At 43.1% G+C, this 27,928-nt stretch overlaps 1 protein-coding gene across 1 annotated transcript; it reads left to right on the top strand.

Moving 5' to 3' along the window:
• The first annotated feature begins 1,075 nt into the window (after nt 1-1,075).
• LOC139442742 (probable ATP-dependent RNA helicase DDX28) lies at nt 1,076-26,183 on the top strand. Its single transcript, XM_071223626.1, has 15 exons — nt 1,076-1,132; nt 2,181-2,291; nt 4,295-4,570; nt 6,026-6,139; nt 7,396-7,453; nt 9,449-9,591; nt 11,165-11,236; nt 12,924-13,005; nt 13,909-14,015; nt 14,124-14,237; nt 16,706-16,802; nt 17,776-17,927; nt 20,209-20,301; nt 22,557-22,709; nt 25,821-26,183. Exons 2-15 carry the CDS (start codon nt 2,229-2,231, stop codon nt 25,923-25,925), a joined length of 1,629 nt encoding a protein of 542 aa, XP_071079727.1. The 5' UTR covers nt 1,076-1,132; nt 2,181-2,228; the 3' UTR covers nt 25,926-26,183.
• Nucleotides 26,184-27,928: the final 1,745 nt, after the last annotated feature.

The following is a 27,928-nucleotide window of genomic DNA, read 5'->3' on the forward strand; positions in this document are numbered from 1 at the left end:
TCGTCGAAATGAGCGTTTTGCCCCACATTGTGTACGTGAATTCGACAGTTCCGGTGGCGGTAGTATCATGGTGTGTGTGTGGGGGGGGGGGGGGGGGGCATATCCTACACCACCAGATCTGACTTGTTTGAGCTTCAGGGAAATTCGACAGCAAATCGCTACATGAATCAAATTCTTCAACCTCACCTTCTTCCAATCATTGACTGCCAGAGGGAGCTGTTTCAACAGGACAACGCTCACAGCTTGTGTCACGGTAGACTACCTTCATAATGCCAACATCAACGGCTTGCCCTGCCCGTCGAGATCTCCAGATCTCAACCCAATCGAACACCTAGGGGATGAACTCGATCGACGTGTACGTCAACGTCAGAACACGCCTCAGGCATTCCCACAGGACCGAATTCGTACACTTATCCAGTCAGTGCCGGGGAGATGCAGAGCCGTGATTGCTGCCCGGGGCGGTCACACGAGATACTGAGTTCAGCGTAACCTTGTGGCCTTATGTGACATGACAATGAACAGTTTTCAATGTCTTTGTACAACGACAACATGTGACGACTATCGAGCTCCAAAATTTCATATTTGTATCTATGATATTGAATAAAATATATCGACTTTATTAGGTAAAATAAATTTACTAAAAATCTACCTGTGCGTTTCTTTTCTAATCTAAACAAACTTCCAAAATAAATATCTGCATTTCTTTTGCGCACTCATCTTAAACCATACACATCTCCAAAGCACAACACATTTTATGCATACACGTGTCGCTGCTATTGTCGATTTTGTTTTATCATTCTCCCAGCAAGTTCCTGACTTACTGTTCATTCATACCTGAGATTCGCACATATTGCAACCGCTGTCCACATTTTACAAACTCCAAAACGTGACCTATCGCTAATATATACATACAACGTACATGAACGTCAATGAAAAAACTCCGCTTTTAAAGAGGCTCGCAAACTCCAAACATTGCGTTTGGTGTAAAGAGTTTTTCGCTTAACTCCATACACGGATCAATGCGATTCCTACTAAGCACTTTTACGGATAAATAACTCACTGCTCGTGACGGTGAGTTCCTGTACACCAACATGTGGATGGCGGAATGTGGTATAAAGATAGAGGTTATTAGGTAATATTTCCTTCTGCGCGGTTTATTCTTCACTATTTCATCGATACAACCGAAGCAATTAAGCTCTTATTATGTCCGATAACGATTCTCCGACTAGTGCTACTACGCTATGCAGAGTACAGAGTAGCTACAGCCAGAGACCAGTGCCACACAGTCTTGTGGATCGATGCTCGTAATATCAATGGATTGTCCAGTCTCGATTATTTATCCGTGAAGATCCGAGGTAGAATAGGTCTTCAACAACCCGTAAAAGGCGACTATGCTTGTCGTAAAAGGCGACTAACGGGATCGGGTGGTCAGGCGCGCTGACTTAGTTGATGCATGTCATCGATCCCAATTGCGTGGATCGATGCTCATGATATTAATCACTGGATTGTCTGGTCCAGACTCGATTATTTACAGACCCCCGTCATATAGCTTGAATACTGCTGAGTGCGGCGTTAAACAAGAAACACAACAAAGTTTAATTTAACATTTAGAATATTCTTTGATATCTTAACTAGAGACTATACATCTGTACATGTGCTAAGAAATAAGAATTTGTTCATATTTTATGTATGTGATGGCTAAGGATTTAAGTTATCTGAGTAAGTTTAAATTTTATAACACAATCAAGTTGGGCTGGGATGATACGCCAACTGTGAGTATCACGATACGTGCATGTGCCACTGCATGTGATGGACACTTTTATCGTGAAGTAAATAATCGCGATCCATCGGTGTATCATCCCACCACTACTATCAAGTATAGGCCAGTGATTGATATTGTGAGCAGCAATCCACGCAATCCAATCTCGGTACAATGACATAAGGGCCATGACGAGTCCAAATATGCTACCCGGTTACCCCACCCCTTATTAGCCAACCCTACCCAGGTACCGGCTGTAGGTCTCAAGAGTTCAGTACAAAATGTTTGTTTGACATGCAGTCAATCAAGTCACTGAGCCTGACCACCCAATCCATTTAGTTGCCTCTTACGACAAGCACAGGGTTTTGGGGATTCCCAATGGGTAACCACATGCATTTATCCTGAATATTCTTTCTTTCAGATAAAAACAGTGATTAGCTAACAGCATACACATCAGCACTACGGCAGCATGGAGAGATCCTACCTGTTCCGGGTGTTGGATCAGCTGATCAGGTGTCACAGACTGTCTTCTGTAAGTACGCCATGACAGAAGGTTAAACCAGGGTGTCATTACAGTACTAAACTAAACTTTATTTTGCTCCCCCGCACATTTGTTTATCTTCCATAGAATATTGAAAAATATGATAATGTTCTGCATATGTTTCATCATGTTTATCTTGAATTTGCAAAAACTAGTTTAATAAGTTTGAACACTGATTTGTTCACTAAAGCTGCAGATGGAGACACAAGTTTCAGCTGATATGAGTTCACAAATGTCAACAAGAAGGGCAGATCCATCATTTTTAAAATGGAGGGGTCCAAAATATCAAAATCCCCTCTCAGATAATTTTACTGCCTACAACTTACCACATTTGGTTTTCAAATGGGGGGATGGGGGGTGGTGGACAACCCCTCTGAATCCCGGGGGTGGTGGATCTGGCGACATTTGCTCCTGCCTGCCTGACTGGCAAATTCCAGCACTTATTGTTCTTACTGCTAAAGTCAGTTATGACTATAAGGATTGCGACACTGATAGTTTTGAGTCTGACATTGATGTGTGTCCCACAACCCGAAGAGGAAGAGCTACCTATCTGAATGTATCTGTAAACCTGAGAAAATGATTATTTCTACTCAAGCATGTAAATACAAATGCAGGCTGCAACTTTCAAGATGGATTAATTACATTTAGGACGCTTGTTGGGAGTGAAAAGTATTTTACTCCACAGAAGCAACAAGCTTCTATGTAGCACTCCATTGCAATGTCTTTATGACACAATATTTATTTATAGCCACAGCCATTTTAACCTCCCTTACATGAAAGTAGTGACCTTTGACCATAACATCTGACAAAGTTGGTGCGTTCATGAGTGATGCAAACACTTATGATCATGTCAACTTTATTGGGTCACTCGGTAAAGAGAGGACAAGTGTTCTTTTCAGGATATATGTTCTTACTCCTCTTCATGACCTTATGGGGGGCATGGGTGGCCCAGTCGTCTAAGGTGCCACGATTCACTGTGCAGAGTTGCCTCCCTTCGGCATGCCAAAAACCTGTGATTTTGGGTTCGAATCCCAGTTCCCACTGGTTATGTTTCTAGGTTTGTCAGCACTATACCAGTGCTCGTTGGTTTCACCGAGAGTGGTAAACGTCTTGAGACCTGCATCACTTCGGGCTTTCCTCCCACATTAAGCTGACACGCCGTGATATAACTGAAATACTGTTAAGAGTGGCATTAAACCAAACTCACTCACTCACTCACACACTCATTACCTTATGTTGAAAATAATAGTTCTATTATATATGTGGAGTCTCAAGCAAGTTTACAATGTTTCACAATGTTTCACCACGAAATACAGAATCAGTTACTTATTTTTATCATGTTTACTCGGGACTTCTCAATGTTGTTGGTTCTTTTCACTCACTGTTTCGCATCCGGAGGCAAAGGAGTTAACTGACTATAAAAGTCCAGTTTCCACCTTTGCCGAACTAGATTGGAATTACGGATTTAAGTTTTTGTTGGACTCAAGAGTCTATGCATATTCCAATCAAAATCGTGTAATGAAATTGACACCTGGTTCGTACACTGCTGTGCAGATTTCGATTGATTACAGGATTTGCAAAGCTTTTGTGCCACAACCTCAGCGTCAACAAATATTTTCCAAATCTTTTCATGTTTTTAATCAAAGTGCTCACATGATTTTATGCCCTTTGCGAAGTAAGGCCGTTTATATTACAAAAATGATTTTGAGTATCGATCAGATCATCTTGACTGGGCGCTGCACTTTTGTTTGAAGCAAATGCAAGTGATATGAGAGGTGTAATCTGATTGGCTCTTAGGAGGCACATAGAAGGGACATAACTTGTAATAGCCACTGGTGGCGCTACGATCGATCCCAGAAATTCCAGCCCAGTTTGGCAAGGGTGGAAACTGGACTTTTACAGTCAGTTAACTCCCTTGCCTCGGGAAGATAACTGTCACTGCAAGTTCTGGTATAAATTATCTTTAAAAAATATGACTCATTTTCTGTTTTCAGACCAATATCATCAATAACAGCCTGCCAAGAATCACACTTCCCCAGAAAATGGTCCAGAAGGTTGAAAAAGCCAAAGAACGAAAAGAATTATTGGCACTGCAAAAGAAGCGCCGATCAACATTCAAGTCCCCACTGGTGATATCATGCAAGAGAGAGCAGTTTAATCACCACAAGGGTCAGACTTACAGTGGGTTCGATCCAAAGATACTTGCATCCCACGGCTGGAAGAATAAGCAGTCGGCAGGAGACCACTTCACCCTCGTCCCTTATAGCCAGGTTAGTGTCTGTGAAAGGGTCCCTTATAGCCAGGTTAGTGTCTGTGACAGGGTCCCTTATAGCCAGGTTAGTGTCTGTGACAGGGTTCCTTATAGCCAGGTTAGTGTCTGTGACAGGGTTCCTTATAACCAAGTAGGTGTCTGTGACAGGGTCCCTTATAGCCAGGTTAGTGTCTGTGACAGGGTCCCTTATAGCCAGGTTAGTGTCTGTGACAGGGTCCCTTATAGCCAGGTTAGTGTCTGCGACAGGGTTCCTTATAGCCAGGTTAGTGTCTGTGACAGGTCCTTTATAGCCTGGTTAGTGTCTGTGACAGGGTCTCTTATAGCCAGGTTAGTGTCTGTGACAGGTCCCTTATAGACAGGTTAGTGTCTGTGACAGGGTCCCTTATAGCCAGGTAGGTGTCTGTGACATGGTCCCTTATAGCCAGGTAGGTGTCTGTGAAAGGGTCCTTATAGCCAGGTAGGTGTCTGTGACAGGGTCCCTTATAGCCAGGTAGGTGTCTGTGACCGGGTCCTTATAGCCAGGTAGGTGTCTGTGACAGAGGGTCCTAATAGCCAGGTAGGTGTCTGTGACAGGTTCCGATATGGCCAGATTTGTATCAGGTTTGGTAATTACAATCAAATTTGATAAAGATTTATTTCTGAAATTTGAATGTTGGTAATATTATAACACAATTTTTAGCAAAGTTCATATTGTAACACAGTTATCAGCAATGTTCATATTGTAACACAGTTATCAGCAATGTTCATATTGTAACACATTTATCAGCAAAGTTCATATTGTAACACAGTTATCAGCAATGTTCATATTGTAACACAGTTGTCAGCAAAGTTCATATTGTAACACAGTTATCAGCAGTGTTCATATTGTAACACAATTATTAGCAAAGTTCATATTGTAACACAGTTGTCAGCAATGTTCATATTGTAACACAGTTGTCAGCAATGTTCATATTGTAACACAGTTGTGAGCAATGTTCATATTGTAACACAGTTATCAGCAACGTTCATATTGTTACACAGTTATCAGCAATGTTCATATTGTAACACAGTTGTCAGCAATGTTCATATTGTAACACAGTTATCAGCAAAGTTCATATTGTAACACAGTTGTGAGCAATGTTCATATTGTAACACAGTTATCAGCAATGTTCATATTGTAACACATTGTCAGCAATGTTCATATTGTAACACAGTTGTCAGCAATGTTCATATTGTAACACAGTTATCAGCAATGTTCATATTGTAACACAGTTGTCAGCAATGTTCATATTGTAACACAGTAGTGAGCAATGTTCATATTGTAACACAGTTATCAGCAATGTTCATATTGTAACACAGTTATCAGCAATGTTCATATTGTAACACAGTTGTCAGCAATGTTCATATTGTAACACAGTTGTCAGCAATGTTCATACTGCAGCTCAAACAGCTTCACACAAACATTCTGTTTCAGAACCCTGCTCTTGAAGGAAGAAATCATCATCCGAACTTCACAGACTTTGAACTCCATGCTGGACTCCAAGAGGGACTTGATCAGCTGGGATACACAGAGCCCACACACATACAGGTGATGTCAGGGTACATACAGGTGATGTCAGGGTACATACAGGTGATGTCAGGGTACATACAGGTGATGTCAGGGTACATACAGGTGATGTCAGGTGATGTCAGGGCACATACAGGTGATGTCAGGGTACATACAGGTGATGTCAGGATACATACAGGTGATGTCAGGGTACATACAGGTGATGTCAGGATACATACAGGTGATGTCAGATACATACAGGTGATGTCAGGGTACATACAGGTGATGTCAGGATACATACAGGTGATGTCAGGGTACATACAGGTGATGTCAGGGTACATACAGGTGATGTCAGGGTACATACAGGTGATGTCAGGATACATACAGGTGATGTCAGGATACATACAGGTGATGTCAGGGTACATACAGGTGATGTCAGGGTACATACAGGTGATGTCAGGATACATACAGGTGATGTCAGGGTCCATACAGGTGATGTCAGGGTACATACAGGTGATGTCAGGGTACATACGTGTGATGTGAGGGTACATACAGGTGATGTCAGGGTACATACAGGTGATGTCAGGGTACATACGTGTGATGTGAGGGTACATACAGGTGATGTCAGGGTACATACAGGTGATGTCAGGGTACATACAGGTGATGTCAGGATACATACAGGTGATGTCAGGGTACATACAGGTGATGTCAGGGTACATACAGGTGATGTCAGGGTACATACAGGTGATGTCAGGGTACATACAGGTGATGTCAGGGTACATACAGGTGATGTCAGGGTACATACAGGTGATGTCAGGGTACATACAGGTGATGTCAGGGTACATACGTGTGATGTCAGGGTACATACAGGTGAAGTCAGGGTACATACAGGTGATGTCAGGATTCTTAGAGGTTGATGTCAGGTTACAGCTGATCCATTTCACATTTTCTGAATCTAATTATGGTTGTTGTTTAATGCCTTACTCAGCAATATTCAAGCTATGAATAACCAAGGCTTGATTTAACTATATACAACTCACACCAGTGCAACCTATTATTGATAAGTGTAACCTAGTCTTTATGTCTCCATGCACCTGGAAGTTTAAATGTTTGCACCAGACAATCCAGTGATATTACAATCAACGATCCTTGTCATCAATCCCTTAAGTTGCAATTGCTTTGACCTATTCTAACCTAGAGTCCACATAGGGCCTGCACTTAATTAACTAGGATTATATAAGATTCTCATGTAACACTTGAAATGTCTTTAGGTTTCATCCATATTTGTTTCCTTGCAGTCCCAAACAATTCCAGCCATCCTAGAAGGTGACGATGTGCTGTGTGCTGCTGAGACAGGTACGTAGACAGTGTGACATGGTGACAGTGTGACATGGTGACAGTGTGACATGGTGACAGTGTGACACGGTGACAGTGTGCTGTGTGCTGCTGAGACAGGTCAGGGTGGGGCATTATGCTGTGAGGGAGTTTTGTAATGCTATGGGGTGGGAGAGGAAGTGTTGTGATGCTATGGGGGCAGGAGAGGGAATGTTGTGATGCTATGGGGGTGGGTGAGGGAGATTTGTGATGCTATGGGGTGGGAGAGGAAGTGTTGTGATGCTATGGGGGCAGGAGAGGGAATGTTGTGATGCTATGGGGGTGGGTGAGGGAGTGTTGTGATGCTATGGGGGCAGGAGAGGGAATGTTGTGATGCTATGGGGGTGGGTGAGGGAGATTTGTGATGCTATGGGGGCGGGAGAGGGAGTGTTGTGATGCTATGGGGGCAGGAGAGGGAATGTTGTGATGCTATGGGGGTGGGTGAGGGGGATTTGTGATGCTATGGGGGCGGGAGAGGGAGTGTTGTGATGCTATGGGGGCAGGAGAGGGAATGTTGTGATGCAATGGGGGTGGGTGAGGGAGATTTGTGATGCTATGGGGGCGGGAGAGGGAGTGTTGTGATGCTATGGGGGCGGGAGAGGGAGTGTTGTGATGCTATGGGGGCGGGAGAGGGAGTGTTGTGATGCTATGGGGGCGGGAGAGGGAGTGTTGTGATGCTATGGGGGCGGGAGAGGGAATGTTGTGATGCAATGGGGGCGGGAGAGGGAGTGTTGTGATGCTATGGGGGCGGGAGAGGGAGTGTTGTGATGCTATGGGGGTGGGAGAGGGAATGTTGTGATGCTATGGGGGCGGGAGAGGGAGTGTTGTGATGCTATGGGGGCGGGAGAGGGAGTGTTGTGATGCTATTGGAGTGGGTGAGGGAGTGTTGTGATGCTATTGGAGTGGGTGAGGGAGTGTTGTGATGCTATTGGAGTGGGTGAGGGAGTGTTGTGATGCTATTGGAGCGGGTGAAGGAGTGTTGTGATGCTATTGGAGTGGGTGAGGGAGTGTTGTGGTGCTATTGGAGTGGGTGAAGGAGTGTTGTGATGCTATTGGAGCGGGTGAAGGAGTGTTGTGCTATTGGAGCGGGTGAAGGAGTGTTGTGATGCTATGGGGCGGGTGAGGGAGTGTTGTGATGCTATTGGAGTGGGTGAGGGAGTGTTGTGATGCTATGGGGGTGAGTGAAGGAGTGTTGTGATGCTATGGGGTGGGTGAGGGAATGTTGTGATGCTATGGGGGTGAGTGAAGGAGTGTTGTGATGCTATGGGGGTGAGTGAAGGAGTGTTGTGATGCTATGGGGTGGGTGAGGGAGTGTTGTGATGCTATGGAGTGAGTGAAGGAGTGTTGTGATGCTATGGGGGTGAGTGAAGGAGTGTTGTGATGCTATGGGGTGGGTGAGGGAGAGTTGTGATGCTATGGGGGTGGGAGAGGGAGTGTTGTGATGCTATGGGGGTGGGAGAGGGAGTGTTGTGATGCTATGGGGTGGGAGGGGGAGAGTTGTGATGCTATGGGGGTGGGAGAGGGAGTGTTGTGATGCTATGGGGGTGGGAGAGTGAGAGTTGTGATGCTATGGGGTGGGAGGGGGAGTGTTGTGATGCTATGGGGTGGGAGGGGGAGAGTTGTGATGCTATGGGGTGGGAGAGTGAGAGTTGTGATGCTATGGGGGTGGGAGAGGGAGTGTTGTGATGCTATGGGGTGGGAGGGTGAGTGTTGTGATGCTGTGGGGGTGGGAGGGGGAGAGTTGTGATGCTATGGGGGTTGGAGGGGGAGTGTTGTGATGCTATGGGGGTGGGAGGGTGAGTGTTGTGATGCTATGGGGGTGGGAGGGTGAGTGTTGTGATGCTATGGGGGTGGGAGGGGGAGTGTTGTGATGCTATGGGGTGGGAGGCCTGCATAATGTTAGTGGATTATATGTTCCCTGTATTGACCTGCATATCTTGATGCTGAGTTAGTCATTGTTGAACTCCTGTCTTTTAGGAAGCGGTAAAACACTGGCTTACCTGCTGCCAGCACTGGAGATGATCCACCACCAGAAGCAAAGACTCAGTGGAGACCACCCCCCCAACTGTCCACGGGCCATCATCCTTACCCCCTCTCGGGAACTCACCGACCAGATCCTGGTAGGTATCCCTAACTCACCGACCAGATCCTGGTATGTATCCCAAACTCACCGACCACATCCTGATATGTATCCCAAACTCACCAACCACATCCTGATATGTATCCAAAACTCACCAACCACATCCTGGTATGTATCCCAAACTCACCGACCAGATCCTGATATGTATCCAAAACTCACCAACCACATCCTGGTATGTATCCCAAACTCACCAACCACATCCTGATATGTATCCAAAACTCACCAACCACATCCTGGTATGTATCCCAAACTCACCGACCAGATCCTGGTATGTATCCCAAACTCACCGACCACATCCTGATATGTATCCCAAACTCACCAACCACATCCTGATATGTATCCAAAACTCACCAACCACATCCTGGTATGTATCCCAAACTCACCAACCACATCCTGATATGTATCCAAAACTCACCAACCACATCCTGATATGTATCCAAAACTCACCAACCACATCCTGGTATGTATCCCAAACTCACCGACCAGATCCTGGTATGTATCCCAAACTCACTGACCACATCCTGGTATGTATCCCAAACTCACCGACCACATCCTGGTATGTATCCCAAACTCACCGACCACATCCTGGTATGTATCCCAAACTCACCGACCACATCCTGATATGTATCCCAAACTCACCGACCAGATCCTGGTATGTATCCCAAACTCACCGACCACATCCTGGTATGTATCCCAAACTCACCGACCAGATCCTGGTATGTATCCCAAACTCACTGACCACATCCTGGTATGTATCCCGAACTCACTGACCAGATCCTGATATGTATCCCAAACTCACCGACCACATCCTGGTATGTATCCCAAACTCACCGACCACATCCTGGTATACATCCCAAACTCACAACCACATCCTGATATGTATCCCAAACTCACCAACCAGATCCTGGTATGTATCCCAAACTTACCGACCACATCCTGATATGTATCCCAAACTCACCGACCAGATCCTGGTATGTATCCCAAACTCACCGACCAGATCCTGGTATGTATCATAAACTCACCGACCACATCCTGGTATGTATCCCAAACTCACCAACCACATCCTGATATGTATCTCAAATGCATTTACTGCTTACCTTACCACAAACTGTCTGATACAGATGCATTAAGGAGTAATGCAGGATAAGTTAAAAATTTAGTAAAATCTTAATATGTTTTACATTTGTATACTTATCCTGCAATACTACGTTTAAGGACTCACAAGTCACAGACTTGCCTCCCCACTTTAGCCCTAGAAACCTCAAAAGTAGGTTTTTTAAGCTCGGGCAACAGGCAGTGATGGGAGGAAGGTGACTTCACATGACCGCAGCGATGGTTCATACAAAAAGCAGGAGTGGGACTTTGAAACAACTTTATTCCTCCACTGCTGTCTTTTTGTTGTTGTTGTAAGGTAAGCAGTGAATGCATTAAGGAGTAATGCAGGATAAGTATGCAAATGTAAAAAATATTTAAATTTTAATGATACTATAATTTTTTATTTATTTAAGGTTAATAGTAAAAACGTTTTCATTTATGTATTGTTCTATTTATAGGATGTCTGCCAAAGATTATGTGAATACACCGATATACAGCCTTATGCAATATGTGGAGGACGTGGAACTAAGGTATGCAATATGTGGAACTACAGAAAGCAGTATGTGTAACTTAGATATGTAGTACATGTATGTGTAGCATTTGGAACTGAGGTATGCATTGTGTGGAGTGTTTGAAACATAAGTATGCATTATGGGGAGTGCATGGAACAAAGTTATTGCAATATGTGGAACTGAGTTATGCAATATGTGTAGCTGAGATATGCAATATGTGGAACTGAGATATGCAATATGTGGAACTGAGATATGCAATATGTGGAACTGAGATATGTAATATGTTGAGGGTTTGGAACTTAGGTATCCAATATGTGTAGCTGAGATATGCAATATGTGTAGCTGAGCTATGCAATATGTGTAGCTGAGATATGCAATATGTGGAACTGAGATATGCAATATGTGGAACTGAGATATGTAATATGTGGAACTGAGATATGCAATATGTGGAACTGAGATATGTAATATGTTGAGGGTTTGGAACTTAGGTATCCAATATGTGTAGCTGAGATATGCAATATGTGTAGCTGAGCTATGCAATATGTGTAGCTGAGATATGCAATATGTGGAACTGAGATATGCAATATGTGGAACTGAGATATGTAATATGTTGAGGGTTTGGAACTTAGGTATCCAATATGTGTAGCTGAGATATGCAATATGTGTAGCTGAGCTATGCAATATGTGTAGCTGAGCTATGCAATATGTGTAGCTGAGATATGCAATATGTGTAGCTGAGATATGCAATATGTGGAACTGAGATATGCAATATGTGGAACTGAGATATGTAATATGTTGAGGGTTTGGAACTTAGGTATCCAATATGTGTAGCTGAGCTATGAGATATATGTAGTTGAGATATGCAATATGCGGAGGATTTAGAACTGAGGTATGCAATATGTGGAGGGTGTGGAACTGAGGTATGCAATATGTGGAACTGAGGGTATGCAATATGTGGAAATGAGGTATGCAATATCTGGAACTGAGGGTATGCAATATGTGGAACTGAGGTATGCAATATGTGGAACTGAGGTATGCAATATGTGGAACTGAGGTATGCAATATGTGGAACTGAGCTATGCAATATCTGGAACTGAGGTATGCAATATGTGGAACTGAGATATGCAACATGTGGAGGGTTTAAAACTGAGGTATGCAGTATGGAGAGTTACAAGGATATTCCCCAACTTAAAACACATCCCAACTTTTACACTTTGACAAAACATTTTCTTCTGTGATGTCATTCTATTGTTGATACGCTCAATTATTTTTCAGAAATGGAGTGTTGTTTGTCAGTTACACTTTCACCCGAGCCAGCATTTCAATTCATTTACACCTGGAATAGCCAGAACTAAGTTTTTTCATGTTTTGACAATCGAATTATTTCAAATTTTGTCGTCAGCAGGGTTCGAAGACCTATTGTTTGATTTGAGGACATCTAATGGTTGACCTCGGCTATGGCGAAACATGATTGTACATTTTCAAATACTTGCTTAATCCTTAAAAGCTAAGAATATAAAAGGCATGTAATGTTGTGTTACAACAGGTTACAAAACAAATCTTCATATTTAAAGCAATTAGAGAGAAAAAAACAACAGGTAAACATGTATATCCTTGTTCAGGGCTCTATATTTCCTGGGATCCCCATCAGCATTGTATAGAAAGTGCAAGTGATTGATAAAAATGTTAAGTTCCTTTATTCCAGCATCGATTGGCTTGGGGTGAAAAGGCCAATATGGATATCTTGATGGCAACACCAGGTGTTCTAAGGAAGTTCCTGGGTGCAGGTAAGATGTCGACATGGTCCATCAATGACAGCATCCAAGTTGTCATTTGGACATGTGCATTGAGTTAAACAGATCTGTGGGCAACGTTTTCGTCAATGTTAGATTAATACAGCGGTTCTGAATATCAGATTTTGTAGCTCACCTGAACCAGTGCTCTGTGTAAGCTGTTGATCTGGGAATTGTCTGTCTATCATCTAGACTTGGCAGCAGTTTCAATCTCTTTAAAATCAGATCTTAGTAACCAAATCTTCAATCAGCTTCATCAACAAGCTTGCTGGAGGCCTAAACTGACGTGACCCGTAATGTGATCTTTAGATCTTTGTTTAGCGATAGTGAGAACTAGGTACTGATTTTATTGAGATTGAGAGCAGTTTAGACCTCCAGCAGGCTTGTTGATGAAGCTGATTAAAGATTTGGTTACAATGTAGGACTGTTTGATTGTGAGTCATAATTCCAAGGAGGTGTACCTGACCCAGTTTGATTAATTACATATGGCATGATGTGGCAGGAATAATTTTGAAGGTGGCGTAAAACAAGATTGACTCAACCCCCTCACATCTTGCCGAGGCAAGCGTGTTAACTCGCCATAAAAGTTCAGTGTTCACCCTTGCTGAACTAGTTGGAATTCCGGACTTACATTTTGGGACATAACTGGTAATAGCCACTGGTAGCGCTACGATTAAGCCTAGAAATTCAAGCCACGTTCGGCAAGGGCGAAAGCTATATTTCTATAGTCAGTAAACGCCCTTGCCACACACATTGCTCCTAAGCAGGGTGGAACGCTGATTCTGGGAAAGAAAAGGTCCCCAGGGTAATGGGTTGCGATCCTTAACACCTAGAATCTGTTGATTGTGAGTGTGGTTTTCCTATATGCCCTGATTATGATCAACGTCCTCCTTGCAGGGTTAATGAAGTCTGGATTCCTACAGCATGTGATTCTGGATGAAGCCGACTCTCTCCTGGATGATAGTTTTTCTTCCGAAGTCATGTCTATTCTGCAGAAACTAAGGGTAAGGGTAGACCATATCTAGAATGTACTCCATGAATGTCCCCAATCTCTTCCTATACTGCCGAAGAATTCAAGCCTTCATTATGTTGAGGATGTGTCTTGTTGCCAGGTTACGGCGAGCAGTGGTCACGCAGCAGCTGGACATCGGGACGGGACACAGTTCACACTTGTGGGGGCCACCATCCCCCGGGGCCTGGAGGAGAAGATTGGAGACACAATAGCAGTGAGTCCATTATTGTTAAATGGAAATAACTGGCAGCAGATTGTTAATACACAGAGTCAGTAGTGTGTCTGTCTTATGTGAGAGTGAGTGGTGTCCTGTGAGACAGAGATGTGTCCTACGAGAGAGTGAGTGGTGTCCTGTGTGAGAATGCGTGGTGTCCTGTGAGAGTCAGTGGTGTCCTGTGAGTCAGTGGTGTCCTGTGAGAGTCTGTGGTGTCCTGTGAGAGTGAGTGGTGTCCTGTGAGTCAGTGGTGTCCTGTGAGAGAGTGAGTGGTGTCCTGTGTGAGAGTGAGTGGTGTCCTGTGTGAGAGTCAGTGGTGTCCTGTGTGAGAGTCAGTGGTGTCCTATGAGAGAGTGAGTGGTGTCCTGTGTGAGAGTGAGTGGTGTCCTGTGAGAGAGTGAGTGGTGTCCTGTGTGAGAGTCAGTGGTGTCCTGTGTGAGAGTCAGTGGTGTCCTTTGTGAGAGTCAGTAGTGTCCTATGTGAGAGTGAGTGGTGTCCTGTGAGAGAGAGGTGTGTCCTGTGTGAGAGTGAGTGGTGTCCTGTGACAGAGTGAGTGGTGTCCTGTGAGAGAGAGATGTCCTATGCTATTGTCCTGCCACACGTCAGCATGGATCATTATTCAACCACTATCAACCACTAGTTTTACAGGCTGCTTTGATATTGCTTGGATTTTTGCTGACTGCGGCATAAAATCTTGTTGAAAGCAGACACAATTGTGTGAGCATCTGACTGCTTTTCAGCTAAATGCGTGACTTTGGGGCTCTAGACCAGATGTCAGTTCTACTGGGTAGGTGGTTCTTGTGTCAGTTCTACTGGGTAGGTGGTTCTTGTGTCAGTTCTACTGGGTAGGTGGTTCTTGTGTCAGTTCTACTGGGTAGGTGGTTCTTGTGTCAGTTCTACTGGGTAGGTGGTTCTTGTGTCAGTTCTACTGGGTAGGTGGTTCTTGTGTCAGTTCTACTGAGTAAATGGTTCTTGTGTCAGTTCTACTGGGTAGGTGGTTCTTGTGTCAGTTCTACTGGGTAAATGGTTCTTGTGTCAGTTCTACTTGGTAGGTGGTTCTTGTGTCAGTTCTACTGGGTAGGTGGTTCTTGTGTCAGTTCTACTGGGTAAATGGTTCTTGTGTCAGTTCTACTGGGTAGGTGGTTCTTTTGTCAGTTCTACTGGTTAGGTGGTTCTTTTGTCAGTTCTACTGAGTAAATGGTTCTTGTGTCAGTTCTACTGTGTAGGTGGTTCTTGTGTCAGTTCTACTGTGTAGGTGGTTCTTGTGTCAGTTCTACTGGGTAGGTGGTTCTTGTGTCAGTTCTACTGGGTAGGTGGTTCTTGTGTCAGTTCTACTGGGTAGGTGGTTCTTGTGTCAGTTCTACTGGGTAGGTGGTTCTTGTGTCAGTTCTACTGGGTAGGTGGTTCTTGTGTCAGTTCTACTGAGTAAATGGTTCTTGTGTCAGTTCTACTGGGTAGGTGGTTCTTGTGTCAGTTCTACTGGGTAAATGGTTCTTGTGTCAGTTCTACTTGGTAGGTGGTTCTTGTGTCAGTTCTACTGGGTAGGTGGTTCTTGTGTCAGTTCTACTGGGTAAATGGTTCTTGTGTCAGTTCTACTGGGTAGGTGGTTCTTTTGTCAGTTCTACTGGTTAGGTGGTTCTTTTGTCAGTTCTACTGAGTAAATGGTTCTTGTGTCAGTTCTACTGTGTAGGTGGTTCTTGTGTCAGTTCTACTGGGTAGGTGGTTCTTGTGTCAGTTCTACTGGGTAGGTGGTTCTTGTGTCAGTTCTACTGGGTAGGTGGTTCTTGTGTCAGTTCTACTGTGTAGGTGGTTCTTGTGTCAGTTCTACTGGGTAGGTGGTTCTTGTGTCAGTTCTACTGGGTAGGTGGTTCTTGTGTCAATTCTATTGGGTAGGTGGTTCTTGTGTCAGTTCTACTGGGTAGGTGGTTCTTGTGTCAGTTCTACTGTGTAGGTGGTTCTTGTGTCAGTTCTACTGGGTAGGTGGTTCTTGTGTCAGTTCTACTGGGTAGGTGGTTCTTGTGTCAGTTCTACTGGGTAAATGGTTCTTGTGTCAGTTCTACTGGGTAGGTGGTTCTTGTGTCAGTTCTACTGGGTAAATGGTTCTTGTGTCAGTTCTACTTGGTAGGTGGTTCTTGTGTCAGTTCTACTGGGTAAATGGTTCTTGTGTCAGTTCTACTGGGTAAATGGTTCTTGTGTCAGTTCTACTGGGTAGGTGGTTCTTTTGTCAGTTCTACTGGGTAGGTGGTTCTTTTGTCAGTTCTACTGAGTAAATGGTTCTTGTGTCAGTTCTACTTGGTAGGTGGTTCTTGTGTCAGTTCTACTGGGTAGGTGGTTCTTGTGTCAGTTCTACTGGGTAGGTGGTTCTTGTGTCAGTTCTACTGGGTAGGTGGTTCTTTTGTCAGTTCTACTGAGTAAATGGTTCTTGTGTCAGTTCTACTGGGTACATGGTTCATGCCTCTCCCAACCAGGTCGACAGTCTTCACAGAGTGACATCAGATCACGTCCACCACCTCATGCCTCACGTGCCTCAGACCTTCCTACGACTGAAACCCTCACAGAAAGCAGGTAATTATTCAGACCTTCCGACGACTGAAACCCTCGCAGAAAGCAGGTAATTATTCAGACCTTCCTCAAACTAAAACCCTCGCAGAAAGCAGGTAATTATTCAGACCTTCCTCAAACTGAAACCCTCACAAAAAGCAGGTAATTATTCAGACCTTCCTCAAACTGAAACCCTCGCAGAAAGCAGGTAATTATTCAGACCTTCCTCAAACTGAAACCCTCGCAGAAAGCAGGTAATTATTCAGACCTTCCTCAAACTGAAACCCTCACAAAAAGCAGGTAATTATTCAGACCTTCCTCAAACTGAAACCCTCGCAGAAAGCAGGTAATTATTCAGACCTTCCTCAAACTGAAACCCTCACAGAAAGCAGGTAATTATTTAGACCTTCCGACGACTGAAACCCTCACAGAAAGCAGGTAATTATTCAGACCTTCCTACGACTGAAACCCTCGCAGAAAGCAGGTAATTATTCAGACCTTCCTACGACTGAAACCCTCACAGAAAGCAGGTAATTATTCAGACCTTCTTCAAACTGAAACCCTCGCAGAAAGCAGGTAATTATTCAGACCTTCTTTTAACTGAAACCCTCACAGAAAGCAGGTAATTATTCAGACCTTACTTTAACTGAAATCCTCACAGAAAGCAGGTAATTATTCAGACCTTCCTCAAACTGAAACCCTCACAGAAAGCAGGTAATTATTCAGACCTTCCTCTAACTGAAACCCTCGCAGAAAGCAGGTAATTATTCAGACCTTCCTTTAACTGAAACCCTCGCAGAAAGCAGGTAAACCATTTAGATTTGTTCATTTTTTTAGCTTTGTGGACTTTCCTGCACCTTTAGGTCAGAATACTGAGTGACTGACATCTGCAGTGATTGTACAAGAACTATTCCCGAAGCATCAGTAGTTCCCTAACTGTGCCTGGAACTTCTGACTTCATCTCTGAGCTGACCGTGTTTTCTGACTCTCTCCACAGAGACAGTTGTGCAGCTGGCCCGCACAAACCAACAGAAGGGCCTGCCAACCCTCGTCTTCAGCAACAGGAGCGAGACCTGCTTCTGGCTGAGTGAACTCCTGCGAGAGAACGCCGTGTCTAACGTCCTGATGAATGCTGTGATACAGGAGAAGGTACACAGGAGCCGGGTTTTCCGTCTTAAACTGGGGGTCATGATGACTCCCAAGGTCGTTTTGTTGGGGGGTCAGTTTTGCAAAATAGTCATTCATGTCAGAATATTACCTTATTCCACTAATCCTGCTTTTGGATCCTGTTTTAGGTATTTATCTTTTGGTTTGGTTTGTTGTTTAACGCCACACTCAGCAATATTCCAGCTATATGACGGCGGCCTGTAAATAATCAAGTCTGGACCAGACATTCCAGTGATTGATATCATGAGCATCGAGCCACGCAATTGGGATACGATGACATGCATTAACCAAGTCAGCGAGCCTGACAACCCGATCCCGTTAGTCGCCTCTTACGACAAGCATAGTCGCCTTTTACGGCAAACATGGGTTCCGGAAGACCTATACTACCCTGGATCTTGACGGGTCAGGTATTTATCTACCATCTATGTAGTTGTTAATCTGTTGTCTCATACTTTTTATTGTATTTGTGGATAACAGATTGATGTAGACTAGGGCTGGGAAGGAGGGTACTCGGGTCGGGTGGTTCCCGAGGAGGACCCGGGTACCCACAGGACTACCTGGACCCATGGATAGTCACGTGATATATTGTTTAATGACAAAAACTCACTATAGCTAAGAGGTTAAAATCCAAGTCGCTAATGTTCGCATTTCTTTCTGACAATGCACACATTCCTTTGACTTGTATATGTTTGAGTAAAGATAAAGCTTCAGTCAACTTCAGTGAACACATGATCTGATCGTTTGATACATGTATCTAAATAGTTTTGGCCAGGGCTGCGGTAAAACAATTCCCAATCAGACATTTTGTTCCCAACTCTTGAGACCTGAAGGGGGTACCCGGGTAGGGTCGGGCAATAGGGGGTCAGGTACCCAGCTAGTAAATTTGGACTCATCCTAGCCCTAATGTAGACTAGTAAAGCAATAAACAAACCAGATATCAGTTTGATTTTACTGTCATGGAATTTTTGTCAAATTTTGATATTCTGTTGTTATCGTGCAAGTTATGGATTTTGAAAGATTGAATTGTCTGCATCACGACTGATGCAATGGAGAAATTACATTGCATCTTCCTTCTTAGATCGGTCAAACAAACATCCCTGGCATGAGCACAATTGTTCATGAAGATCAGCAAACTCATCAGCAATTTGTGAAGTGAGGCAGATTTTATGGGTGCTTCATCTGGTCGATACTGTCAGAGAGGTTCATGTGTGGCCAAGTTCCTACTTGTTTATGGCTCATGTAAAGTAAGCTGACTACAAAAACATGACAGAACAGTGAGAAATTGACTATTTTCAAATATATACTGACTACAAAGACTTCTTTTCCACAAGAGAATGTTTTGTCAAAGTCTGAAAAAGGGGATGCGTTTCAAGTCGGAGAATATCCTCGTAGCTCCCATTCCTTTAAAAAAATGATGAGTTGAAAGGTCATTCCCATCTATGAATAGCCCTACAGGGAATATTGAAATACACATATTCAGTTTATAAAGAAACCACTGTATCTTCTGTCCTTTAAAAAATTTGCCTGATGTGATTTGGTTGGTTGGTTGGTTTGTTGTTTTACGCCGCACTCAGCAATATTCCAGCTATATGATGGCGGTGTGTAGATAATCAAGTCTGGACCAGACAGTCCAGTGATTGATATCATGTGCATCGATCCACGCAATTGGGATCGATGACATGCATCAACCAAGTCAGTGAGCCTGACCACCCGATCCCGTTAGTCGCTTCTTACGACAAGCATCATCGCCTTTTACGGCAAGCATGGGTTGCTGAAGACTTATTCTTCCCCGGATCTTCACGGGTGCCTGATGTGATATTAATGTGGTTGGAACATGTTCACTGCCAGGGGGATGGGTGGGGGATTCATGTATGATGACAGTATGGTGAAAGTTTGAGGCAAGTGTGATGGAATGTTTTTGTGGGCTAGAACTGGTCTTCAGCAACCCTTGCTAGTCATAAGCGGCAACTCAGGGATCAGGTGGTCAGGCTCATTGATTTGGTTGATGCATGTCATCGTATCCCAAATGCATAGATCGATGCTCATGATGTCAGTCACTGGATTGACTGGTCCAGATTTGATTATTTACAGACCTTCATCATATAAGTCAAATATTGCGATGAACAACAAATAAACGAACGCCAGCAGAAATAGTACAGATTTTATGAGGTGATTCTTACTGAATTGTCGTCAAGCCAAGATGACTACACGAACGTCATGGTGTTCATATCCTCCCAACTGTATGTGTATCAATCTGTTACAGAGGCGGTCCAGTTTGTTCAGCCGGTTCCAGAGTGGAGAGACTGATGTCATGGTGGCAACAGACATCGCCTCCAGAGGCCTAGACTTACTCAGGGTAACCTCACTGTTGATGCGATCTCACAGTAGTAATAACCATAGGTAATCAAGTGGAGGCCAGAGTCCAGCAGTATGTGTCAGAAGGCGAACTTGACAACAATTTTAGAATTTTTTTGTTAAGAAACGGACTTAAAAGACATACTGGACATAGACATTTTGCCAGACTCATGCTTCCAACAAGTGGCTAATGTTGCATGGAGACCATTGGTTGATATAAAGAGTTAACTTCATCTTGGCCACAGCTTAGTTTTGAAAAGTAGTTAATGTATAAAAGGCTTAATTTTTTTAAAAGAATTGGTTCTCAGGCAATGGCTTTTTAAAATATAGTGCAGGTGGGTGGTATTTTGGGGGTTGTTTTTTTATTGGGGGTGTGTGTGTGTTCAAACTAGTATGTGACCAAATAAACAGTTGTGAACAATCAACCTGGGAAAGGGCCTCCTTACATAAATGTATTCCTTAATGAGTAAATTACTGGAAGTGGAATATTTAAGGATTTTTTGTTTCTTTAAAAATGGAAATAAAAACGAAACGTGCAGCGAACTTTGTGATGATGCGGGCCGTGCATGAGAACCAAGACTATTATTTTGTATAGCCTAAGTTTTTGGAAGAAAAGTAGTTCTTCCAGATTTCCTCCAAAGTTTTATTTATACTGGCTCTTACCTCAACCAAGGGATGCTAGGAACCTATTCTAATCCCATCATGTAGCACTGGTGATAATAAGAATGTCCTATATAAGTAGACCAAAGTGAAACATTCCGGTATATAAGTGGATGTTATATCACCTATGTTAGAGGTCATCCTCTTTTATCCAGTGTATTTTAAGTCCTTTCAGTTTAATACCCTGGACCCATATACCACCATTCTTCATTTCATAAATAATAATGTCACCATCTCCAGCTCTCCATCTCACTAATAAAATTGAAATCAACAACAAATAAAAATTATCCAATCAACATTTTTGGCACAAATGTACAATTAAATTGTCGCTTTGTAAAGTGAACCGTCGATATATTTTATTCAACAAGAAGACTCTCGTATATTTGACTTTCACCTGGCAGATATGTATGTTCCCTTTTGTATTTGTGACTGAGCCAGACAAGTCCAACTTGTAAAAATACATGAAAGAACAGTGAAATTTTGGGGATGGGGTGCCTCAAGGGTGCTGGAGAGTGGTTACCCTGCCAGGCGCTGGGCACTAAGAGGCCATAACAAGGACTGGTCGACACAGAGTCAGTATTCTGTGTCTGAATGGTGTGTCCATGTGAGACCGCTGCATGGTATCTCTGTAGCCTGGCACTATGACACAGGCATTAGTCTGGACTAGTACAAGAGCCACAGACTCACGTCCATGCATGTTGCTAAATAAGTGTAATAATCTTGAATGTGATTTTGAACCCCATCTCATCTCACCTCACCTGTAAAGGTGAGTGATTTTGCCATTGGCTCTTCCCAACCTGACTGATAGGTCCACTGTATTTATCATCATAGAGTGGAGATGTAATACACTGGGTTCATCCGTCACATTTCGTTTACGGAGCAGGACTCATAAACTATGAGAGATATCTTAACGAAACTTGGCACATAGATAGGTCTAGTGGTAAACTGGTGCCCCATTGATAGTTTGCGATTTTTGAAAATTTTGTAATTTCGAGGTTCTATAGCAAAGACTTTGACTTATACTGAAAATGGTGGTAGTGCTCGTTTCCGGAGCAGATCTTGAAATGCGAACAATATTTCTTCACCAAACTTGACACATGGATAGGTTTAGTGGTAAACTGGTTCCTTTTGATAGTTTGGGATTTTAAAAAAAATATAAAATTTCAAGTTTCCAAAGCAACGACTTTGACTTAGATGGAAAATGGCGATAGTGCTTCATAAAGATCTTGAAGTGAACAATATTTCTTCACCAGACTTAAAACATAGATAAGTCTAGTGGCAAACTGGTTGATAGTTTGGAATTTAAAAAAAATATATTTTTTGAGTTTCAATAGCAACGACTTTGACTGAGATTGAAAATAGTGGTAGTGCTCGTTTCCGGAGTAGCTCTTGAAAACCATACAATATTTCTTGCCTTGCACACAACCTGCATATGAGTACACTGTTTTGCATGCTTGTTAAATGTCACTGTGTTTCCCAGAACCGTGTTGGCAGTATTACAGAACATACCTGATGAGAACAAAGTTTACACTTATGATCTGCTGGTAAACAAATACAAAGATACCTATGAAGTAAATGACTTCACCTCATCTACAGGTGCATCACGTGATCAACTTTGACTTCCCCCCATTTGTGTCGGACTACATTCACCGTGCTGGGAGAGTTGGTCGGGTGGGGTCACACACCCCAGGGCAGGTCACAACCTTCATCACCAAGAAGTGGGAGGTGGACCTCCTGTGGCAGATTGAGGTATTACTTGCCCTGTATTAATATAAGGCCACACTACTCTTATGGCTTTAGACTTTTTGCTTTCCAATTAGCTTGGCCTTAATATGACTTTTTTAGCTCTGTATTTATTAGTGCATTTGGCAAAAGAATTTTTGAGTCAACTGATTTAGTTGGTATGGATAAATGATTAATCAATTGGAAATGAGAGGGCACGGGTGGCCAAAGGGTGGCCAAAGGTGCCGTGATTCGCTGTGCAGAGTTGCGTCTCTTGGGCACACCAGAAACCTATGATTGTGGGTTCGAATCCCGGTTCGCCGCAATTATGTTTCTAGATTTGTCAGCACCATACTCGTGGGTTTAACCGAAGTGGTAAATGTCTGAGACCTGCATCACTTCGAGCTTTCCTCCCACATTTAGCTGACACGCCGCGATATAACTTTAATACTGTTAAAAGCGGCGTTAAACCCAACTCACTCACTCACTGTTAGAAGTGCAGGATATAATTTACAGTAACATGTAGAAGTTTTCACTTCTGTCAGAGAAGATCTATTCGCAGTATACAGAATACACATATTTCTTCACCAAACTTGGCACATAGATTGATCTAGTGGTGAACTGGTGCCTTTGATAGTTTGGGATTTTTAAAAAAGTTATTTTTTGAGTTTCCATGGCAACAACTTTGATTTAGACTGAAAATGGCGGTAGTCCTCGTTTCCAGAGCAGATCTTGAAAACTGTACCATATTTCTTCACCAAACTTGGCACATAGATAGATCTAGTGGTGAACTGGTGCCTTTTGATAGTTTGGGATTTTTAAAAAAGTTATTTTTCGAGTTTCCATGGCAACAACTTTGATTTAGACTGAAAATGGCGGTAGTCCTCTTTTCTGGAGCAGATCTTGAAAAACGTAGTATATTTCTTTACAAAAAGGCCCAGTGAACATAGTTGCATTGCACACATCTGACATGTCATATTGGCGGGGGATGTGAGTATTTCATGCTTGTTAATTATGTACTTCAGTGTGAAAGACTCACTTTTCTTAAGTTGAGAAATGCGATATTTTCACTGCAGTGAACATCACATTTGATATTTCCCTGCAGTGAACAAAACATTTGATATTTCCCTGCAGTGAACATAACATTTGATATTTCCCTGCAGTGAACAAAACATTTGATATTTCCCTGCAGTGAACATAACACTTGATATTTCCCTGCAGTGAACATAACATTTGATATTCACTGCAGTGAACATAAATAGAGAATACTACACTCATTCTCGTTAGATACCATTTTTACGAAACGAGTGGACTTTCTATGGTATCTGACCGAGCGAAAGCGAGGTCAGATACCATAGAAAGTTCACGAGTTTCGTAAAAATGGTATCTAACGAGAATGAGTGTGGTATTTTATTTATTACCCACGTTAAATATATATTAAAGCGTAAATACATAACAACTTGCGTTCGTTGACAGACCAAACTGAAACCGGTTGCAAAATTTGGTTGCGCATGAATATTGGTATATGACCAAATATGGGCATTGTTGACATGTTTATGCATACGTATTAACAACATGCGCCTGCTGATCTGTTTGCAAACAAACCAGCACCGACGCTCAAGATCTTTTTGGAAGAAAGTCTTCAACTTATGGTAATTCAAGCGCCATGTTGTTAGTACGCAGGACACCGATAAGAAAATTTGAAATGTCACATTAGCGCCGCGCTTTGAATATCGGACCAACAGTCACACGCATCACACTGCCGGGGTTCCGTCTGTGCAATCAAAATGGTTCGGTTTCCTTGATCTATCAGCTGAATTTATATCATGTCCGTACCATTTTGGAAGAGGGAAATCAGACTGTTCGCCAAAGACATTCATGTTAACTGTACCACCCTTTACTGAAGACGTGGAAATCAACAAACTCAAATCTGCTTGCATGTCAGTGACAGCTTCGAACGATCGAAGGGCAAGGTCGCCACCGGAATAAGAAAAGACAACCGCGATCCACTCACAGCGTTTTACGCTAGAGATAGGGAATGTTACTATTCACATTTGGGATGTTTGGGGCCACAAAATCAGAAGTCAGGCACACTTCCACGGAGTTTTCGAATGATTTGTATCGGAACTGTGAACTTTAAGTGATCTGGTCGTGCTGTCGTGTTCGTTCATTCATGAACAACACTTCCCGAAACAGCGCCACAACATACGCTTCAAAGGGGACACCGATGGCACAACCGGATCATCCCAAGTAAGTCTAGATATCTGTCCAGATAGTTTAAACAGACTTCATTTCACCACGCTTATCCTTTTACGTTATATCAAATTGAAAGTTACGAAAATGGTCGGGTGCGTCACGCTCAAGGGACGCGCTCGATTGGCAGTCGTACATTGTAAATCGATTTATAGATCTAGCTGGATTATATGTCTGTAGGAGCTCTATGCATAACTTATATAGAATGCAAACCGAATTTGATGCGTGTGACTATCTTGTTTGGTTTAATAAAGTGTTTGTAAATATCTCTCGTTCTCATGAATTTCTTCAGTTCTGCCTTGTAATCGCAAAATGAATGACGTCTCGCGATTTTTTATGAATGAAAAAAGTAGTCCCGGTGTGACAGAGGTCACGGTTATCCAATCAAAACGAATAAAACAAGGTCAACCTTGTACGACACACGTGTGACGTACGGATTTAGTATCTTACCACCTGTATCTTCTCCACGTGGGTAATAACATTTGATATTTCACTGCAGTGAACAAGCCCATATCCAAACTGTTGACGGGTTTTTTTTTCACATTAGTTCGATATTGACAAGGCAAAATAATGACAGATGGTCATTTATTGGGTTAATATCACTTCTTGTCATTTTTTATTGTCTCGAAAATGTTTCGTTATAAACTGTAAATTTCTCATTTTACTGTTCATTTCGCAAAGCACCATTTTGGTTGCTTAACCATAGTGTATTATTTCGCTTCTAACAGTGGTCTTCTAGCTTTCAAGAATATTTTTGTTAAAGTTGATTTTGTATATGTAATCATATCTAAATCATGTAAATGTATGCTAAAGAATTTTCGTGACCCTAAATACTATTTCATACAACACATGTAATATCCTCTCTGTCTTCATCTCTTGTTGCAGACCGCCGCCAGGAAGCACCAGGCCCTGCACAATGTCAATGCCAATATCAAGAGGAAGATATCATCTGTTATAGCTCGGAAATTCCCACATAGAGATGTATACTAGAAGTCTCCACCTTCATCTAGACACTGTCAGAAATTCAGAACCATGTCCTGGGTAGAGTGAGTGAGTGAATGTTGTTCAGTGTCAGCCAGCGATACACATCTACATCAGGATGGCCTGTAAATAACCAAGTCTGGACCACACAAACCAGTGACTGAAAGCATGAACAACGATCCACACTAATCAAAAGAAACATTTTACAAGCTATTGGAGTGCAGATATCATTGCTAAGAGCATGTATAGTAAGTGTAAATAAAACTGAGCTAGCATGCACTGATGCTGTTGTTGTATGTTTGTGTAAATATAAACAGGGATGGGTCGGCTTGTAGTCCATATACTGTGTCTCAGTGGAGATCAATGTTAAACTGTGGCACAGTATCTCATTGGGCAAGAGGGGGCACGGGTGGCCCAGTCGTCTAAGGCGCCGTGATTCGCTGTGCAGAGTTGCGTCCCTTGGGCACGCCAGAAACCTATGATTGTGGGATCCAATCCTGGTTTGCCCTGATTATGTTTCTAGGTTTGTCAGCACCATACCTGCTCGTGGGTTTCACCGAAGTGGTAAACATCTAAGACCTGCATCAATTAGGGCTTTCCTCACACATTAAGCTGACACGCCGTGATATAACTGGAACACTGTTAAAAGTGAAGAAAGACAAGATCTATGGATGAACAACTTCTTTATTACAATTAGTGCGACGTTTCGGTGTAGATCCTCACACCTTTATCAAGCAAGTATTGGATAGTGATGAACAACATAGGTATATATACTTATTTATATCAATGTTTATACAGTTAATTGATCGATGGACACAGAGAGCTGATTCAGTTGATTGGAAGCCAGTGAATGACTGATGGGACAGGGTAAACAACCACGGAAGCTGATTGGGATGATTGGAAGCCAGTGAATGACTGATGGGACAGGGTAAACAACCACGGAAGCTGATTGGGATGATTAGGAGCCAGTGAATGACTGATGGGACAGGGTAAACAACCACGGAAGCTGATTGGGATGATTGGAAGCCAGTGAATGACTGATGGGTCAGGGTAAACAACCACGGAAGCTGATTGGGATGATTGGGAGCCAGTGAATGACTGATGGGACAGGGTAAACAACCATGGAAGCTGATTGGGATGATTGGGAGCCAGTGAATGACTATTGGGACAGGGTAAATAACCACGGAAACTGATTGGGATGATTGGATGCCAGTGAATGACTAATGGGACAGGGTAAACAACCACGGAAGCTGATTGGGATGATTGGGAGCCAGTGAATGACTATTGGGACAGGGTAAATAACCACGGAAACTGATTGGGATGATTGGATGCCAGTGAATGACTAATGGGACAGGGTAAACAACCACGGAAGCTGATTGGGATGATTGGAAGCCAGTGAATGACTAATGGGACAGAGTAAACAACCATGGAAGCAGATTGGGATGATTGGGTGCCAGTGAATGACTATTGGGACAGGGTAAGCAACCATGGAAGCTGATTGGGATGATTGGGAGCCAGTGAATGACTATTGGGACAGGGTAAGCAACCATGGAAGCTGATTGGGATGATTGGGTGCCAGTGAATGACTATTGGGACAGGGTAAGCAACCATGGAAGCTGATTGGGATGATTGGGTGCCAGTGAATGACTATTGAGACAGGGTAAGCAACCATGGAAGCTGATTGGGATGATTGGGAGCCAGTGAATGACTATTGGGACAGGGTAAGCAACCATGGAAGCTTATTGGGATGATTGGGTGCCAGTGAATGACTATTGAGACAGGGTAAGCAACCATGGAAGCTGATTGGGATGATTGGGTGCCAGTGAATGACTATTGGGACAGGGTAAGCAACCATGGAAGCTGATTGGGATGATTGGGTGCCAGTGAATGACTATTGGGACAGGGTAAGCAACCATGGAAGCTGATTGGGATGATTGGGTGCCAGTGAATGACTATTGAGACAGGGTAGGCAACCATGGAAGCTGATTGGGATGATTGGGAGCCAGTTAATT

Source organism: Haliotis cracherodii, unplaced genomic scaffold, assembly GCF_022045235.1.
Source record: "Haliotis cracherodii isolate W230 unplaced genomic scaffold, xgHalCrac1.p SCAF_5, whole genome shotgun sequence".
Lineage (NCBI taxonomy): Eukaryota > Metazoa > Mollusca > Gastropoda > Lepetellida > Haliotidae > Haliotis > Haliotis cracherodii.

Coding starts and splice junctions, on each gene's coding strand:
- LOC139442742 (XM_071223626.1), top strand. CDS start 2,229: ATGGAGAGATCCTACCTGTTCCGGGTGTTGGATCAGCTGATCAGGTGT. Junction 6,140..7,395: donor CAGAGCCCACACACATACAG/GTGATGTCAGGG, acceptor GTTTCCTTGCAG/TCCCAAACAATTCCAGCCAT. Junction 9,592..11,164: donor AACTCACCGACCAGATCCTG/GTAGGTATCCCT, acceptor TTCTATTTATAG/GATGTCTGCCAAAGATTATG.